Source organism: Corythoichthys intestinalis, chromosome 4 (assembly GCF_030265065.1).
Source record: "Corythoichthys intestinalis isolate RoL2023-P3 chromosome 4, ASM3026506v1, whole genome shotgun sequence".
NCBI lineage: Eukaryota > Metazoa > Chordata > Actinopteri > Syngnathiformes > Syngnathidae > Corythoichthys > Corythoichthys intestinalis.
The window spans coordinates 32762143-32782319 of NC_080398.1; the positions used below are offsets into that span (position 1 = coordinate 32762143).

General features: G+C 39.5%; 1 protein-coding gene across 2 annotated transcripts; it reads right to left on the reverse strand.

Annotated features, from left to right (window-relative positions):
• Positions 1-1645: 1645 nt before the first annotated feature.
• Positions 1646-19554, reverse strand: LOC130915041 (ADP-ribosylation factor-like protein 8B-A). Of its 2 annotated transcripts, none has more exons than XR_009063046.1 (2): positions 19143-19554; positions 1646-1927 (listed from the first exon to the last, which is right to left on the reverse strand). XR_009063046.1 is itself a non-coding variant. In XM_057834724.1 (2 exons), the coding sequence occupies exons 1-2, from the start codon at positions 19263-19265 to the stop codon at positions 18514-18516; spliced, it is 336 nt and encodes a 111-aa protein (XP_057690707.1). In that variant the 5' UTR covers positions 19266-19554; the 3' UTR covers positions 18374-18513. The 2 variants fall into 2 exon arrangements, 1 of the variants encoding a protein (XP_057690707.1); XM_057834724.1 differs by lacking the exon at positions 1646-1927 and adding an exon at positions 18374-18726.
• Between the last annotated feature and the right edge of the window lie 623 nt (positions 19555-20177).

Sequence of the window (20177 nt, forward strand, 5' to 3'; positions counted from 1 at the left end):
GATTGAAAATTTTACAAATGTTATTAAAACGAAAACATTAAGAGGGGTTTTAATATAAAATTTCTATAACTTGTACTAACATTTATCTTTTAAGAACTACAAGTCTTTCTATCCATGGATCGCTTTAACAGAATGTTAATGTTAATGCCATCTTGTTGATTTATTGTTATAATAAACAAATACAGTACTTATGTACAGTATGTTGACTGTATATATTCGTCTTGTGTCTTATCTTTCCATTCCAACAATAATTTACAGAAAATATGGCATATTTTAGAGATGGTTTGAATTGCGATTAATTACGATTAATTAATTTTTAAGCAGTGATTCACTCGATTAAAAAATTAGTTTGACAGCCCTACTGATTTTGCAAAGCCCACAGAAAATTCTGTTCTATGACTATATAAACAAGGAACCCACCAAAAGAAAGATTAGAAAAAAAAGGTTAGTTCATATCATTTTCCATTCTTTAGAAATCAACTTAGCTTAGTTTGAGCATTTTTCCAATTTTTGATGAAAAAACTGAAATTGAGCTTTTTGTAAAAGCATACATTTCAAACATAACTTTGACTTTAACACAGCTATTTTTGCTTTTGTGCCCCCCCAAAACATCTGAATAATGTTTTCCTTCTACAAAATAACATAAACAACAAGACAAATAAAGCTTTTGATAGCAAAGTAACAGTTTATCTACACATAACTAAACTATTGAACTGAGAGCTCCTTCTACAAAATAACATAAACAACAAGACAAATAAAGCTTTTGATAGCAAAGTAACAGTTTATCTACACATAACTAAACTATTGAACTGAGAGATGACGCTGTGGCCGTGGCTGTCTCGGCAGACGGGGTAAACTTTCCCCTCATCACCGCCTGTCTCATCAGGATAGATTTTTAAAAATCTTTCTTTAAAGATTGTGTCGTTTTCTTTCCAAACACTCCTCCAGTGTCGTTTGCCTTGTGTTTTACATCGTTTTCCACATTTTTCTCACGCTTCTTACTTCTTCCAAGTTCCGTTTCCTGGCTATTTCTCTTCATTCACTTCACTTCATGGTCCGGTATGAGTTCTTACCAAATGCGCTACTGCCCTCCAGTGGCCAGTTTTGTTGCTTTAAAATGGATTTTGAGCATTGTGCTTTGGAGCGAAGTGGCATCAGAACCTAGAGATGTCTCTTGTGAGAAAAAACATAAAAGACGTATAAATACGTTTTTGGGACACTGAAACAAAAATAGAATGTATTCATACGTTTTTGGGAGCAAATGAGATAATGAGGAATTTATTAATATAGGTAGTTCCTGGTTTACGAACGAGTACCGCTCCTGCACTAACGATGTAGCCCGGATTTCCTCGTAAATCGGTATTAACCCTTTAAATACCTCAAACACCCTCTAAATTGGGGGGGGGGGGGGGGGGGGGGACTATCCAAAAACATGTAGCATACGTCATTGTACTATCCTGGCCAAGACGGAGCTACAGTAAGTCCTAGCTAGACAGTGAGCTAAGCTCCGAAATGACGATGTCAGACGCCCGTGTGGTTTGCTGCTTTTATTCATCTGCTCATGACATTGACACTTGCAGAATGAAACTAAAATGAAATGAAATCAGTCTCATCTTCAATAACAGCAATTCAAATTTCCGTTTACAAGTAGCTGCTGATACAGCAATAACAAATGATTAGCATGTATCAGTTAGCGTCAGCACATCATTAAAAACAATCACATCAACTCCCCTCATATATTCCACCACAATTGAGAACTCACAATAAACAGTACAAAAGGGGTTATATACAGCCTTCGCCTCTGGATGCTTCACAAGCAACAAATCTGCGCGCAGGCTGTCTCCTTTGTCACTCAGCTGCTCTGTGTGTGCGTGTGTTGGGTGGGCGGGAGCGTCTGTACATGCACTCGCTTCCTGTTCTACAATTCCTGCGCCAAAATAAAAGCATGCATCACAAAACAAGAGTAAGTACATTCAGGAAAAAAAAGAGGTCTAACATATACACTCTAATGTATACAATATATACAGTATACACTTCATACAGTGGGGCAAATAAGTATTTAGTCAACCACCAATTGTTCAAGTTCTCCTACTTGAAAAGTTTAAAGAGGCCTGCAGTTGTCAACATGGGTAAACCTCAACCATGGGAGACAGAATGTGGAAAAAAAAACAGAAAATCACATCGTTTGATTTTTAAAGAATATATTTCCAAATTAGAGAGGATAATAAGTATTTGATCACCTACAAACAAGCAAGATTTCTGGCTGTCAAAGAGGTCTAACTTCTTCTAACGAGGTCTAACAAGGCTCCACTCGTTACCTGTATTAATGACACCTGTTTCAACTCATTATCGGTATAAAAGACACCTGTCCACAACTTCAGTCAGTCACAATCCAAACTCCACTATGGCCAAGACCAAAGAGCTGTCGAAGGACACCAGAGACAAAATTTTAGACCTGCACCAGGCTGGGAAGACTGAATCTGCAATAGGTAAAACGCTTGGTGTAAAAAAATCAACTGTGGGAGCAATTATCAGAAAATGGAAGACATACAAGACCACTGATAATCTCCCTCGATCTGGGGCTCCATGCAAGATTTCACCCCTTGGCGTCAAAATGATAACAAGAACGGTAAGCAAAAATCCCAGAACCACACGGGGGACCTAGTGTATGACCTACAGAGAGCTGGTACCACAGTAACAAAGGCTACTATCAGTAACACAATGCGCCGCCAGGGACTCAAATCCTGCACTGCCAGACGTGTCCCCCTGCTAAAGAAAGTACACGTCCAGGCCCATCTGCGGTTCGCTAGAGAGCATTTGGATGATCCAGAAGAGGACTGGGAGAATGTGTTATGGTCAGATGAAACCAAAATAGAACTTTTTGTTAGAAACACAGGTTCTCGTGTTTGGAGGAGAAAGAATACTGAATTGCATTCGAAGAACACCATACCCACTGTGAAGCATGGGGGTGGAAACATCATGCTTTGGGGCTGTTTTTCTGCAAAGAGACCAGGACGACTGATATGTGTAAAGGAAAGAATGAATGGGGCCATGTATCAAGAGCTTTTGAGTGAAAATCTTCCATCAGCAAGCATTGAAGATGAGACGTGGCTGGGTCTTTCAGCATGAGAATGATCCCAAACACACAGCCAGGGCAACAAAGGAGTGGCTTCGTAAGAAGCATTTCAAGGTCCTGGAGTGGCCTAGCTAGTCTCCAGATCTCAATCCCATAGAAAATTTGTGGAGGGGGTTTGTAAGTCCATGTTTCCCAACGACAGCCCCATAACATCACTGCTCTAGAGGAGATCCGCATGGAGGAATGGGCCAAAATACCAGCAACAGTGTGTGAAAAGCTTGTGAAGAGTTACAGAAAACGTCTGGCCTCCGTTATTGCCAACAAAGGTTACATAACAAAGTATTGAGATGAACTTTTGGTATTAACTTTTAACATTTTGACGCCATGGGGTGAGATCTTGCATGGAGCCCCAGATCGAGGGAGATTATCAGTGGTCTTCTATGTCTTCCATTTTTTAATCATTGTTCCCACAGTTGATTTCTTTACATCAAGCATTTTACTTATCGCAGATTCAGTCTTCCCAGCTAGGTGCAGGTCTACAATTTTGTGTCTGGTGTCCTTTGACAGCTCTTTGGTCTTAGCCATAGTGGAGTTTGGAGTGTGACTGACTGAAGTTGTGGACAGGTGTCTTTCATACTGATAATGAGTTAAAACAGGTGCCATTAATACAGGTAACGAGTGGAGCCTCATTAGACCTCGTTAGAAGAAGTTAAACCTCTTTGACAGCCAGAAATCTTACTTGTTTGTAGGTGACCAAATACTTATTTTCCACTCTAATTTGGATATAAATTCTTTAAAAATCAAACAATGTAATTTTCCATTTTCTTTTCCACGTTCTGTCTCTCATGGTTGAGGTTTACCCATGTTGACAATTACAGGCCTCTCTAATCTTTTCAAGTAGGAGAACTTGCACAATTGGTGGTTGACTAAATACTTATTTGCCCCACTGTGTATGTGTAAATATGCATATACATATATATAATATATATATATAATATATATATATATATATATACTGAGTATGCATTTTTGTAGTTTTTTTTCAATTTTAGGATTTTCTAATTTTAAGATTAATTCATTCATTCATATTCTAATGATCATATTTTGATGTATACAATGTTTTTTTTTTTTATCAATACATTTTTAGTACATATGTGTTCCTCCTTATGTAAATGTTTAAAATTCTGATTAACCCATTCACTGCCATAGAGTACATGTTGTGGTAGTTAGTAAAGCTAATTAATAATACGACAATTAACGTCCAATCCATTTCGACTGGGAGGGTCTCGAAGCAATCATTCAATAGCCTCCCGATCAAAGTGGATTGGACGTCGATTGCCGTCAATGGCAGCCAAAGAGTTAACTAAAGGATGTCCCGTCACCCCCCTCGGATAAAGCCGCCCACCGCATTATCATCACCCGGCATTCATCACTTTGTCCGAGCTTTTGTCTCGGCCAGCGCGGGAATTATTAGCGGCTTAGCTTGGAGAAGCTCTCGGGGCGTGTAAGCCCCTCTGTCGCGTCCCCGCCAACAACAGCGACGGCGTGTACGTGTCAGCGGGGGGCGACAACACCAATCCGCGTAAAAACAAAAAAACAAAAAAAGAAAGAAACCCCGGGAAATATAAAACAAACAAAAGGAAGCATGACTCAGCGCATTGTTTTGCGCGTTTCTGCGTAAAAACAAGCAAATCTGCGGGAAAGCAATACCGGAGTTTATTTTTTCACAGATTCGGGGGGTACGGCGTGAAATCCTGTGGCACCTTTTCCGAAGGCGCGGGGATTGAACGCGGCTTAATGTCGGCGCGGGCCACGTGTGCGCGCGTGATAACGTGCTGGCTTTTCTTGCCAGGTTAGCTGCCAGGTTAGCCGCCTAGCGACGTTCGCCGTGTTCCCGCGCCGGGAAAAAAAAGAGCGGTCGCCGAGGTGGGGGAGGCTAATGCATGTTTTTGGAAGGGGTTTGGTAATTCCCAGCACGTTTGTGAATGCAGATAGTGTGTGACAATGCGGGGAAAAAGAGACTAATGGATGATTGGCTATTTTAAGGCTTGAAATGGAGGCGGAAAATACCTGCGCTCACACGTTAATCGGCAGGTTATTTTTACATGCTTACGACATCACCTTGGCTTCAAAGACTAACTTTGGGATTGAATGCCTAATTTGAGATTTAACCTTGTATTCAAAGTAAGGCTGCTACAATTAGTGTTGCCAACTCCCTGAAAAAAATAAGGGAAGCCTCAATGGTTGAGCCAGCTGGGCCTATTACCTTCTTGAATATTTTTTTTTGTATGTGAAAAAAGATTTTTTTTTTTTAATTAATATTCTAATTATTACCATAATTTTACTAAAACCCGAATTAATTACATATTTTAGTGATACAAACACATGGAAAAACTATAATTAGCAATGTATATTTAATACAAAAAAATACTACAATGAAATTAACATCTGTCCTGCTAGATTTAAAATCTGTATTATGTAACCCTTAAGGTCCTGAACCTTTTTTGTGTTTGTGTCTGTTTTTTTTTTTTTTTTTTTTAAATACATTTTTAAAAAGTTCTTTATAAAATCTGAGGTAAACTTTTTTTTTAACAACTTAGTTGCATCCAAAGTCCCCTCAGTAGTGTTTTTGCAATTGACCACTCCAAATAATTTCCTTTTCCTTCCAACCAATGATCGATAATGTCAAGTGGATAATTCTATTATGAGATATACGTAAAATTTTAAAGTATACACAAGAGCAAATTTTACTGTGCAATATTATAATTTATTGCTACTTTTTCCACCTCAGTTGTGGACAACAGTAAATTACAACATCGAAACAATGACAGATTGTCTGACAGTGGGTAATGGTAAGCTTTTGGCAACAATTCCTTACAGAATAAATACCTACAGTGGTATAAAAAAGTATCTGAACCTTTTTTGGAATTTCTCACATTTCTGCATAAAATCACCATCAAATGTGATCTGATCTTTGTCAAAAATCACACAGATGGAAAAAAACAGTGTCTCCTTTAAAGGGCAACTGAAGACCTTTCCGGATTTTGGTGTAATTTTATGAATATAAACTTGGGACAAGTTCGTCAAAACAACCATGACATTATCAACACGTAATTGTAAGGATAATTTGCGTTTTTTTAGTTTTTTTGCACTCCGTTAATGGTCCCTTCGCAAACCCGGAAGTGTGACGTAGGCAACAGAAGACTACCCACAGCTAACATAGCAGCAACAACGATGTCAGTGATATTTCCACCAAAGGTAACCATTCAGGATCGCTCTTTCGTGACGCTACCGATGGCAAAGGCTCCCAGGAAAGATGAACTACAATTAATCCCTACATGTTTGAACCTGAGGCGTCAGATGACGGCGATTTACTTGACACAGCAGATGGCGTCATGACGCCAATTGACAGCTCGACATTTCACGAACGGGAGAGTGAGTGGTAAGTCCAGCATCATGATTTTTTTATTAGAATGCGATTACATGGTTGTATATTTTTCCATGCTGTACACATAGCTAAAACTGGATATTAGGTAATGGGACAGCTCCTACCGATCTAAATATGATAAAGCTAGCCCAAATGTGGCTAAATGAATGCTCTACACATAGCTAAAACTGGATATTAGGTAATGGGACAGCTCCTACCGATCTAAATATGATAAAGCTAGCCCAAATGTGGCTAAATGAATGCTCTACACATAGCTAAAACTGGATATTAGGTAATGGGACAGCTCCTACCGATCTAAATATGATCAAGCTAGCCCAAATGTGGCTAAATGAATGATATGTTATTGATATTTCAAAATAAATGACAGAACCATTTTATTTTCCAGGTGTTGCTGTAAACCGTCAAGTAATTACCCTTCCAAGAGTATGCCTGTGTCATCAGGACATCCCAGACGTGAGAGCCAAACTTGCGGAGGCTGAAGCACTGACAGGGGCATGAATTTCATTAAAAAAATAAAACCATAAATTGTTAACAACATTGACACATTTTGTTGACTGTTTAATGTATTCTATTGGTATATAATATATTGTAATTATATTACATTCTGAAAAAATATTCAATAGGCCGCAATAATAAATGATACCAGGTTTATGTTGAATCAGCATTAGCTTTCGTTGTCAGATTGTGACACAACATGTTATACCAAGCACACAACGGCACACATCAAAGAGCATAATTTTAGTAAGCAACACAAAGTTAGGATAGCAACGGACTAGCGGAACATTGAAAAATGATAATGGCAGTGGGAAATATGTATTTACTCTTTTCTGTAGCATGAAGTGTTCTCTATACAAAGATAATGCATTATCATTAAAATATGAAGGTAACTTGATTTTTCTTTTAAAAAAATGTGTACTGTATGTATGACTAGTTTATGATTTCATGTCATCAAAATTTGCTACATTTATTTCTCCTAAATCATCGTCATCTGATGTCGCAGACGGAAGAAATTCAGCATCTGGCAGGCCTCATAGGATCTCTTCAGTCGTCATCGCTGGACACCGCATCACTTGGGTCATCATATGACTCGACCCACTCTCTCTTGATTTTGGGAAACTGGGTGGCAACTGACTTGCAACGCTTTTTTCATCGTGTTGAGGGTTTCCGCACTTAATTTTTTATGTTTGGCTTCCTGGAGGGAAAAAAAAAAAAAATCACAGCAGCATGAAAATATTGGATGAATCCTAATTTTAATTTAATAATAATTTCTTGGTGATCAAATAATAATGCCCCAGTCATAGCAGCATCTATTTGATGCTATTGTTACCTCTTCAAATAGGCAGACCTTGATGTTGAAATATAAAAAACAACGAGCCAAGGACCTATTTGGTGCTGGGGACATTTGAATTTACATAACACCTATTGATATAGAAATAAAATCACATGAGTAGACGACATGTCAGCCAACCTATCTACTTATGACAGGCCAACAGCAAAAAAAAAAAAAAAAAATGTCGCACTTCAACAAACTGGCAGTAGGAGTCCCCCTCGTTTATAAAAAAAAAAAAAAAAACCTGGAAAACCAAGGTTGCATTGTTGTAGGTTTTCAAAGCTGTCGTGGCTGAAATGATGAAAACAATGAGCCGATTGGGGACCTGTATGCATGCTAACAAAAACGGTCCAAACCTTTGCAGGAGAAGTTTTTTTTTGGACCACTCCTAGAGTCTCGAATCTTCCTGTGAGTAATTCATATCGCTACACATCGAGATGGCATGACGAATCCCGCGAGTAAAACCCAGAAAATGTTTGCAATATATGGCGAGGATAGCGTGGTGCTATATTTCCGTGTTCAGAGTGGTGGCGAGGCTTCCTGGAAGTTACGTCACGAGGTAGGGGTCGGCAGGACGGCGCGTCCCTCGTTGCTATGGTGTTGCTATGGCCATAACTCAAAAACTACGCGGTCAATTATTATTATTTTTTTTATGTGACTTTTTGAGAGAGCGAATGACGCATTTAATACAATTCAACTGAGTAAAACACTTGAGAGCGAAATCTGAAAAGCTCTTCAGTTCCCCTTTAAATAAAAGCACCCAAACACTTAAAGGTTTTCATATTTTAATATTTTGGCCGAGACACTGTATTTTCATCTGTGTGATTTTGACAAAGATCAAATCACATTTGATGGTGATTTTATGCAGAAATGTGAGAAATTCCAAAAGGTTCAGATACTTTTTCATACCACTGTAAGTTGCACAAAAATGCCCCAGGAGGAAGCCTCTTCTGAAGACGGTACACAAGAAAGCCCTCCCGTCTCATCAGACCACAGGACATGGTTCCAGTAATCCATGTGCTTTGTTGACATGTCTTCAGCAAACTCTTTGCGGCCTTTCTTGTGTACCGTCTTCAGAAGAGGCTTCCTCCTGGGGTGACAGCCATGCACACCAATTTTGATGTAGAGTGCGGCGTATGGTCTGAGCACTAATAGGTTGACCCCCCACTTCTTCAATCTCTGCAGCAATGCTGACAGCACTCCTGTAACGAGTCACGTGACATTTTGGAGGGAAAATGACAAGCAGTACTCAAATTGGACATTTAGGGATGTACGTATTTACCAAGGGCGTAGGTATAGTCTCAACATTAGTAGGGACGATATAACAGCATAACCTGCATGTACACTTTTTGCTGGGGACAGGACATTAATAAGACCAAACAGATTGGATGAACATTTTTCACGAATATGAACCTAATTAGTTGATAGGCTAAATGAGCAATGCAAAATAAATCCGTATCGACTGGTAATAACGTTTACGAGCATTGGTCCAGGTGTTACACAGTTCAATTCAAACCTTTGTTTTCAAAAACTTTTTATTTGCAAACATAAATATAATGAAAATAATTTACTTAATAATGGTAGGGTCACTTCTATCCTTACAACATATGGGAAGACAATCTAAATGCCCTATATAACTGAACTCATTATATAATGCGAATAAATTTGCTTAAAAGTTGATGGGGACAATTTTAGCATCCTGAAAAGTTGGTAGTGTTATGTCCCTACCGTCCCGATGCAAACCTACGCACTTGGTATTTACTAAGGGGTGTACTCACTTTTGTTGCCAGGGGTTTAGATATTAATGGCTATATTTTGAGGGGAAAATAAATTAACTCAATTATATAAGCTGCACACAGAATACTTTTCATTGTGTCAAAGTGTCATTTTGACAGTGCTGTCCCATGAAAAGATATACTTATATATCTGCAGAAATGTGAGGAGTGTACTCACTTTTGTGATACACTGTAGCTACTTGTGTTTGAAGACTTGACTTCTGGCGCTCTAGTTTCTTTGCCTACCAAGCAGCGGATGCCGCTGAGCGCCTCCACTATCATAAAACACTCACAGGCAGACACACTTTAAGCTTCCCCTCATTGAAAGACCAGCATCCACCACTGGCTAATATCTACCTAGGATACAATACAAAGCCTTTATTGTCAAGATACAGAGTACAACGAGCTTTAAAGCTTTGCCATCACGTGCAACACATTAACCAAAATTACAATAAGGCTAATATAAAAACAAAGGGTACACAGATTGGGAATGAAGTGAATGAGTGAGTAGCAGAAAGAGGTGATGTAATGGTAATATAACAGTGCGTAACGATTTACCGTACTCCGACAAGGAGGCAGATGGCTGACTTTATATGATGGTGCAAATGACAGTTTGTGCATAGATTTTGATGCAACAGTGCAAATATTGTACAGTATAGGCCTATGCAATACGCAAATTATGCCGTACCCAGATTGAGACAGATGTCTGAGAACATTTTACATCATGAGATGCATGTGACAATGTTGTGGCATTAGCATTAGCAAAATATTCATCGTCCAACTTTTTAGAATGCATCGGTTTTGAATCCAATGCATATACAGTGGGGCAAATAAGTATTTAGTCAACCACCAATTGTGCAAGTTCTCCACCTTGAAAAGAATAGAGAGGCCTGTAATTGTCAACATGGGTAAACCTCAACCATGAGTGACAGAATGTGGAAAAAAAAACAGAAAATCACATTTTTTGATTTTTAAATAATTTATTTCCAAATTAGAGTGGAAAATAAGTATTTGGTCACCTACAAACAAGCAAGATTTCTGGCTGTCAAAGAGGTCTAACTTCTTCTGACGAGGTCTAACGAGGCTCCACTCTTCACCTGTATTAAGGACACATGTTTTAAATCATTATCGGTATAAAAGTATAAAAGGTATAAAAGACACCTGTCCACAACTTCAGTCAGTTACACTCCAAACTTTACTATGGCCAAGACCAAAGAGGTGTCGAAGGACACCAGAGACAAAATTGTAGACCTGCACCAGGCTGGGAAGACTGAATCTGCAATAGGTAAAACGCTTGGTGTAAAGAAATCAACTGTGGGAGCAATTATTAGAAAAAGAAAGACATACAAGACCACTGATAATCTCCCTCGATCTGGGGCTCAATGCAAGATTTCACCCCGTAGCGTCAAAATGATAACAAGAACGGTGAGCAAAAATCCCAGAATCACACGGAGGGACCTAGTGAATGACCTACAGAGAGGTGGGACCACAGTAACAAAGGCTACTATCAGTAACACAATGCGCCGCCAGGGACTCAAATCCTGCACTGCCAGACGTGTCCCCCTGCTAAAGAAAGTACACGTCCAGGCCCATCTGCAGTTCGCTAGAGAGCATTTGGATGATGCAGAAGAGAACTGGGAGAATGCGTTATGGTCAGATGAAACCAAAATAGAACTTTTTGGTAGAAACACAGGTTCTCGTGCTTGGAGGAGAAAGAATACTGAATTGCATCCGAAGAACACCATACCCACTGTGAAGAATGGGGGTGGAAACATCATGCTTTGTGGCTGTTTTTCTGCAAAGGGACCAGGACGACTGATCTGTGTAAAGGAAAGATTGAATGGGGGCATGTATCGAAAGATTTTGTGTCAAAATCTCCTTCCATCAGCAAGCGCATTGAAGATGAGACGTGGCTGGGTCTTTCAGCATGACAATGATCCCAAACACACAGCCAGGGCAACAAAGGAGTGGCTTCGTAAGAAGCATTTCAAGGTCCTGGAGTGGCCTAGCCAGTCTCCAGATCTCAACCCCATAGAAAATCTGTGGAGGGAGTTGAAAGTCCGTGTTGCCCAACGACAGCTCCAAAACATCACTGCTCTAGAGGAGATCTGCATTAAGGAATGGGCCAAAATGCCAGCCACTGTGTGTGAAAAGCTTGTGAAGAGTTACAGAAAACGTTTGGCCTCTGTTATTGCCAACAAAGGGTATATAACAAAATATTGAGATGAACTTTTGGTATTGCCCAAATACTTATTTTCCACCATGATTTGCAAATAAATTCTTTAAAAATCAAACAATGTGATTTTCAGTTTTTTTCCCCCACATTTTGTCTCTCATGGTTGAGGTTTCCCCATGTTGACAATTACAGGCCTCCCTAATATTTTCAAGTGGGAGAACTTGCACAAATAGTATATTTGCCCCACTGTATTTACCTCATAACTATCGCTTAATTGTATTTTTATTTATTTTTTGTTACTGTCGCATTTTCTCCAATATGTTAGATGATAAATAACCGATCCAAACTAAAATTGAATTAAACGTTTAAAAGGGTAAATATATGAAAAAGAACATCTCAACCACTCCTTGATGTCTGCGATTTCTGCATCGCGACCCTTGTTATATTACCATGTTTCACCCATAAAATCCCTAAAAAATCCAGCTGTGAACATTCACAGCCGTGTCTTGACACGCAGTGATACATGCTACATGGAGTTTTTGTATTCTATCCTAGGTAGATACAGTGGGGCAAATAAGTATTTAGTCAACCACTAATTGTGCAAGTTCTCCCACTTGAAAATATTAGAGAATATGCTTCACAGTGGGTATGGTGCAATTCAGTATTCTTTTTCCTCCAAACACGAGAACTTGTGTTTCTACCAAAAAGTTCTTTGTTGGTTTCACCTGACAATAACACATTCTCCCAGTCCTCTTCTGGATCATCCAAATGTTCACTAGTGAACCGCAGATGGGCCTGGACGTGTAATTTCTTCAGCAGAGGGCCACGTCTGGCAGTGCAGGATTTGAGTCCCTGGTGGCGCATTGTGTTACTGATAGTAGCCTTTGTTAATGTGGTCCCAGCTCTCTGTAGGTCATTCACTAGGTCCCCCAGGATGGTTCTGGGATATTTGCTCACCGTTCTTGTTATAATTATGACGCCACGGGGTGAGGAAGGAGTTGAAAGTCCGTGTTGCCCAACGACAGCCCCAAAACATCACTGCTCTAGAGGAGGTCTGCATAGAGGAATGGACCAAAATACCAGCAACAGTGTGTGAAAAGCTTGTGAAGAGTTACAGAAAACGTTTGGCCTCCGTTATTGCTAACAAAGGGTACTTAACAAATAGGGCTGTCAAAATTATCGCGTTAACGGGCGTTAATTAATTTTTTAAATTAATCACGTTAAAATATTTGACGCAATTAACGCATGCAATGAATGACCCGCTGGCATATTACCTCAAAAATTACAATGAGGCCGTTTATGGACATTAAGAGTGAAGAGAATGCCACCGGCCGCTTGGGGGCAGCGCCGTTCCATACTCATGTTATGTCTTCTAAACGTGGGAGAATTAGTAGTTGTGAGACGTATATGCTGTATTCACAATGCAATGCAAATTGCTATTTGTGCTCCACACATATTTCGGTAAGTTTTCTTTCCTTTAGTGGCAATTATGTGTCTCTTGTTTTATTTTGGGTAAGATATGTACAGATATATGTTATACAGTAAAGGCGAGTGGACACAGGCGTTCTTTGGACCGCGCTGTTTATTGGCATAAGCTTCTCCTTCACAACAAACATAAGTATCGTTTAGTGAAAGCACAACAAAAATAATATTCCTATCTCTCAAAAAAAAAAAAAAAAGTTCTCAAAAAGAAAAGCACTTCAGTCTATAGTAATGAGGCCCTATTCTGACACACAGTTAACAACAATGCAAAATAAACTGGCATTCCATATAATTATAGCTATGCAAAATACACGTAAAACTTTTCACTCTATTTTTATTATTGTTATTTTTATTCTTATTATTATTATATTAACTCTACTTTTGATTGAAAATTTTACAAATTTTATTAAAACGAAAACATGAAGAGGGGTTTTAATATAAAATTACTATAACTTGTAACTATAACATTTATCGTTTAAGAACTACAAGTCTTTCTATCCGTGGATCACTTTAACAGAAAGAATGTTAATAATGCCATTTGTGGACTTATTGTTACAATAAACAAATACAGTACTGATGTACAGTATGTAGTATGTATATATCCGTCGTGTGTCTTATCTTTCCATTCCAACAATAATTTACATAAAAATATGGCATATTTTAGAGATGGTTTGAATTGCGATTAATTGCGATTAATTACGATTAATTAATTTTTAAGCTGTAATTAACTCGATTAAAAATTTTAATCGTTTGACAGCCCTGATAACAAAGTATTGAGATGAACTTTTGGTATTGACCAAATACTTATTTTCCACCATGATTTGCAAATAAATGCTTTAAAAATAAAAAAATGTGATTTTCTGGGGGTTCTGTCTCTCATGGTTGAGGTTTACCCATGTTGACAATTACAGGCCTCTATAATATTTTCAAGTAGGAGAACTTGCACTAATGCTGGTTGACTAAATACTTATTTGCCCCACTGTATTTTTTACATGCATGCACAGCTTTCCTGCTCGCTATTTTATATGTCGGCCAAGAATACCTGCACTTCCCTTCCCAACACACACACATACATGCACACACACGGGCACACAGCAGGTTATTTTTACAGTCCACAACATCTGCTTCTACCACACTGCAGAGACTCTTGACGCATGTTCATTAGTACATAACGTGCGTGCTCTATTCTTATTTTTGGAGGACAATCTTTCCTTCTATTTGCACTGAAGCATAGTTTCTCAACTCATTGGCTTACATTGACGGCGATACATGCCCAATCCATTTAGATTTCTTTAGATTTCATTTCTAAATGGATTGGACGTCAAACACAGCCACATCCTGATGTTTTTTCTGTTTCAACGTTTACGTGATTGTTTTTGTCACCAACTATTTAAAAAAAAAAAAGATTACATTAGCATACATGATTTCATAACATCTGCTTATCAATAATCATCCTTGACCTTTGACCCACGCTGGCAGTGAAACCCAGGTGTAAAATGGCAGGGGAGTAATGAGCCACTCTTCAGTTAGCGCCTTAATATTAGCACGCACACTCCTAAAACAGAAGAATTGTGGGTAATTGAGTTGTCTGGATGGAATGAGAGAATTACTAGACTAAATATCCACTTTGCAAATTAGATGGTAAGATATAATTTGTTTCAATTTAAGATTTTAAGCTTGAAATCAGGCTTTCATGCCTGTTTTGAGCTCCCAAAATAAGGTTTATTTCCTACGTTAGAGTATTAAATTAAGATTCCAAGAGGCGACCTCTCAAATAGCGACTTAGTATGCGCGGATGCACGCAACGGCAAGATTGGTGGCGTGTAATTGGCCTGATGGACGTGGGCGTCGCGTCACCGGCAAACCAGGTGGGACGCCGCAGGCTAGACTTCGCCCGACCGCCCCGCCGTCAAACTCTGACGGGATTTGAGCCGCTCGTCGTTTCCATTTTGCGGCGACGGGAACGCCGAGAACTTCCACAAAGTCACAAAATCCAGTTTGAACTTTGTCTGGCGGGCTAATGCAATCGCGTTAATCAATCAGAGCGTAAACAAGGCGCCGTTTGTGGGCCGCGCGCAGGTGATGTACTTTAGACGAGGTGACCCGGTCAAATGGAAATAGCGGAAAGTGTAATGGTGTTAAGAAGGTCAGCGAGAGGTTCGGGCCACTTTGCTTCATGACACGCAGCAGGCACAAAATCAGTAAAGTTGCTTTTAGATCTCTCAAAAAGTTCACGGGGAAATACGGAAAGGATTTGTTGATCATTTATTTGGCCTTGCTGAGGTTGAAAATGAGTTAGTAGGGTTTCAAGAAGGTTTTCAGAGGGTCTCAAAATCAGCTTAACTGAGGGGCCGCTTGAGATAGAATCTGGGTGTTTGAGAGCTATGTAAAATATTCCATGAAAAAACTATTAAAATATTTTATGGACAAGTTTCCTGAGTGGAACATGGGTGGCGTCATTTTTGACATTTTCTGCTACAGACTTTCTGCTTAGACAGAACAACATGAAGTGCGATTGAAGTCCAGCGTTGTGGAGACGGTGTAGTTAAACTGCAAAATCAACCCAGAGGAACCCACGGAATCTCCAAAAATGATTTCAGTACGACGTAAATGAGCATAGGCAGAGTTTGACTTTTGGGGCAGGAGGGCACAACATGTTAATGACCCCGAAACGCAGTGTCAGCAAAAAAAATAACTTATAAGAATATTTATAATAATAAGAAAATTGGCGTTTTTTGTTACCCATCATTCTTGAAGGGAATTCCAAATCAGGCTGCTTAGGCTATACTTTTTCCCAAGATCATCATTCATTGAATATCGTACGCCCACCGGTGGCGTGCCATATAGTTACCCCAGTCAAAAATTGTATACCCTGCGTGGAGCCACTGCGCTGCACTGATTTGCTTGATTTCCGTGTTTTGGTGATGTAGTTATCCATGAGGTTTTAAAACCACTATAGACCCTACCCACCGACGTCACAAAATCACGTGATCGCTGTATTGTTCCGCCCCATTGTCCGTCATTTTGTGTCTGTATTATCAATGGTCTCAATTGATCGAGCAATTTATAATGCATTTCATGGAAGCCCCGGTGTTATCTGACGCTGTAAACTCATTGGATGCGTTGCATAAAAGGCGTTATGTGGAAAAGCTTCAGTTTATCCATTCGCCAGATCCATATTTGATGCCTAAATCGATGTTTTTCGACCCGCTGTCTTTGCCGTCTTTGCCTGACATCTGCTAGCTACCCTGATATTTACAACTATCTTGTCCACACAAAATCAGCCTATTCTCACGAAAGTTTGAAAAACTTTAAGAGCTTGGAGGCTTATAAATACTTTGTTGCTGGTTGGGTGAAACAGGTCCTCGTCCACGAAAATTCGGCAGGAATCTATCTTGTGCTTGGAAAGGTGAGTTACGAAATTTTCAATTCAAAATCTTTTGTTTTTGCTAACATCCACTGTCAAGTCTAATGTATTTCATGTCATTTGTCAATGGAGCTAGGGCTTTTAATGTTTATATGGTTTAGCGATAGCACTCTCACTACATACATACGTGTATGTTGTCGGCGATTAGCCTAGCAATTATCTTAATTGTGGTTGTCAGCCCAAAACCCCCTAAATATATATTAAATGCATCTTACCAGATATAAAATGACTACTACATAATCTGTGGTAATCGTTTGGAGCCCAGTTTTCTCGTCGAATTGCAGCAGCCCATCTCGCTCTCTTCTCCAGGTCTCTCGGAATCCGGTAGAACTTCAAGTCTCTCCGTCTATCTTCTCTGTTATTGCAACCGACCGCCACACACGCCTTCACCATTTTGATTATTAATGTTAACGAGCAGAAAAACACACCATAAATAGGAGGAATGTACGTAGCCGTAACAGGTAAACACGATGTGTTGACGGACAATTGGGCGGCACCAGTCAGGAGGGCGGAGTAGTGACGTCACGTGGGTAGGGTCTATAGCCATGCAGGAACCACTTTAAAATCATTTTCGATTCCAATCATTGGGGCCCGCTTCTGGAATGCTCTAGACCCTGCACTGACTAACACGGGGACCCTATCAGCCTTTAAGAAAACACATAAAGAACTTACTCTAAACCGTCTGACCTCTAGCATGGATAAGAACTGTACAAGGTTCAAAATCAGGGTGTTAAGCCAGACACACAAACACTACATAGTGTTCCCATAACAAAAAGTGGAGGAAAAGGAGAGACAAAAGATAAAGTGAGACATAACATGCCTTAATAATCAGCTCTGTCAAAACGACAGAACATCAGTTGTTATTCATCTGCTGACACACGCGAACGCTGTCTAGTTGTGATTGATTCTGTACCAATGTTATACGTCATGGAACTGCTCAATTGGTCTCTAAGTACCTTGGACAAGAAATTCTCAGCAATGCGACCTACATCCAGCCAACGCCCATGTGGTGACTTTATGCAATAATATGGGCCATCAGTTGACCATTTACGGTACGTTGCTGCCACCTGTTGGTCAGAATAATTCACTGCATCTATTTTTTTGGTCACAGTTTTAGTCATAAGCTCATTCTCTTTCACAGTGTGGTGTCTGGCGGTATCACTGACACTCGTGAATGCTTTCAGTTACGTTTCTGCCTCGGAAATATAAGTAAGTATTTTATGTGTATGATAATATATGGGTGGGCAGTGTATGTATACCTCGGTGGTGAAGGGTCACATGTACAAAATTTATTAAGTTGTAGTGTGTTGTAGAGGCTAGCCAATGGCTAATAGCTCAAGCAAGTTGTGCTATCTGTATAATAGTTGTGTATATATAGTTGTGTATATAAGTGTATAGTGCAGTTTGTTGTATTTTGAGTGTTGAATTTGTGTAGTTTCACAATATTATGACGGGTGTCCTCACATAAAAACAAGAAAAGACCAATCCTTTTGGTTTATGGGGGTGCATTCATTGTTAGCTGGCTGTCGGGCAGTGCAAAAAGGAAACACACTGTTTTGGGCAGTACAGCCCATGTGCGGAATCAATGAGCAAACGGATGAATGACTGAATGACCCAAGTGCATACCTGTTAAGTTGTAGAAATTGCAAATAGGGAGATTTCTGTTTGCCAACCCCGATGACGCCCGCGCGCGCGACAATCGCTCAGACAAAATGCAACCATTTTTTTTCAAGTTCATTTTGGTCACAACACTTGTGTAAAAATTAACTACACTGTCAAAGAACCTCTTTTTGGTGGCATCAGAGATAGTCTTCAACTTGCTCCATGTATTGTCTGGCATCATGTGATACTGCTATGTTGCCTGTGTCATGCCAGTTCTCCTTGTTCCTGTAATCAACATCTAGGATATCCTCAGCTTTCCTGATCACATCCATTTGCACAAATTTGGACATCAGCTTCCTCAGCAGCCTCTTCATCTCATCAACCATCATTCCAATTAGGGTTTCGTCAGACTAAATCAGCAAGATTAAAAACATTAATTACATCATTTAGAAAATTAATCGTATTTGTTTTTAAAAGTATCTTTGTCATGGCAGTTTTTTTAATTGAATTGTAACCTAGAATTGAAACTTTATATTTTTTGTTTCAGCACAGTAATAATGATATAATGTAATAAAGTGTATAGTATACACTTTAGCTTTAGCATAATAGCGAATCTAAATGATTAAACTTCAAGTAAGTAACGATATGCTTTCTCACTTAAATTCATATATTGTGGGGGTAGGACCGCAGTGGTTTAATATTCCATGATGTTTGATCCACGAAAACACAGAGTAAAGCAGCGACTTCTTCCTCATCGTTCTCCCATCATTAGCTCTAATGCTATTAGCATTAGGCTAGTTAGCTATCGCTGGCAGGTAAGACTTACGGCAATTACGTTGACGAACGTCGTTTTTCCCGAATACTGGAGGCCGACCAGGGTCAGCGCCATCTCTTCCTTCCAAAATAAAGACTTGAACCAGTCTAAAAGCCGGTTTATTAGTGCCAGCATCTTGGGAAGTCGGTGGTGCTTCGCCTCTTCCCTCCCTGTCAGATGATTGGTTGGGCTTTTCCAGCTCTGAAGGGGAGTGAGGGCAGGGAAGTCGGAGACGGCCAGGCTATTCGTTGTTGGCCACTTTCCGAATCGGGCCGAATGGTATCGTTACAAAACGGTGACAAACAAAAACGTTAAAAAAAAAAAAAAAAATTGACATTTTTGGAAAATCGGGAGATTTGGCTTTCTAATCGTGAGGCGTGAGCATTGGGGTCAAAATCGGGAGTCTCCCGACCAAATCGTGAAACTTAACAGGTCTGCAAGTGCCACGTCTAATCAATGACTACTGGGAAGATAATTCATGTGTTAAAAAAAATAAATAATAATTGCCCTTGTATCACAATGTGAAATGTCTACACTATCATGCGAAGATTTGCGTCCTTTGATTTACTGGGGGCAGGATTTAATAAGCCCAGGCTTCTCCCGTTAGCCCTTGTCCTTTCCTCGGGTTAATTAATCTTATCACAATGCTATCTTGTAACTGTCAATGATACTGATGATGATGATGATGACAATAAACAAAACATGGCACATCCATTAAAAAAAAATAATAATAATTCTGTCGTATAATGTAACATATGTACTGAATGTAAAAAAGGCAATGTTTCACTGTTTTACTCATAGGATGAACAATAACTGTTATTACTGTAATTCAAGCCCTATATGGAGTTTCTCCAGTTTGATAAACGTCGATGTCCAAAATATATAACTGTGGTTCTTTTCTGGCTTTAATTCATTGTTTAAGTCGACATAACTCATAACTAATGTGTGTAGGTGTGTGTGTGCGTGTGTGTTCCCGCGGCCAGTGAGCACAATTTTTGATGGGGGTAACTACATTGGCAAGACACCAGTGGTGGCTCTGTTGAACAA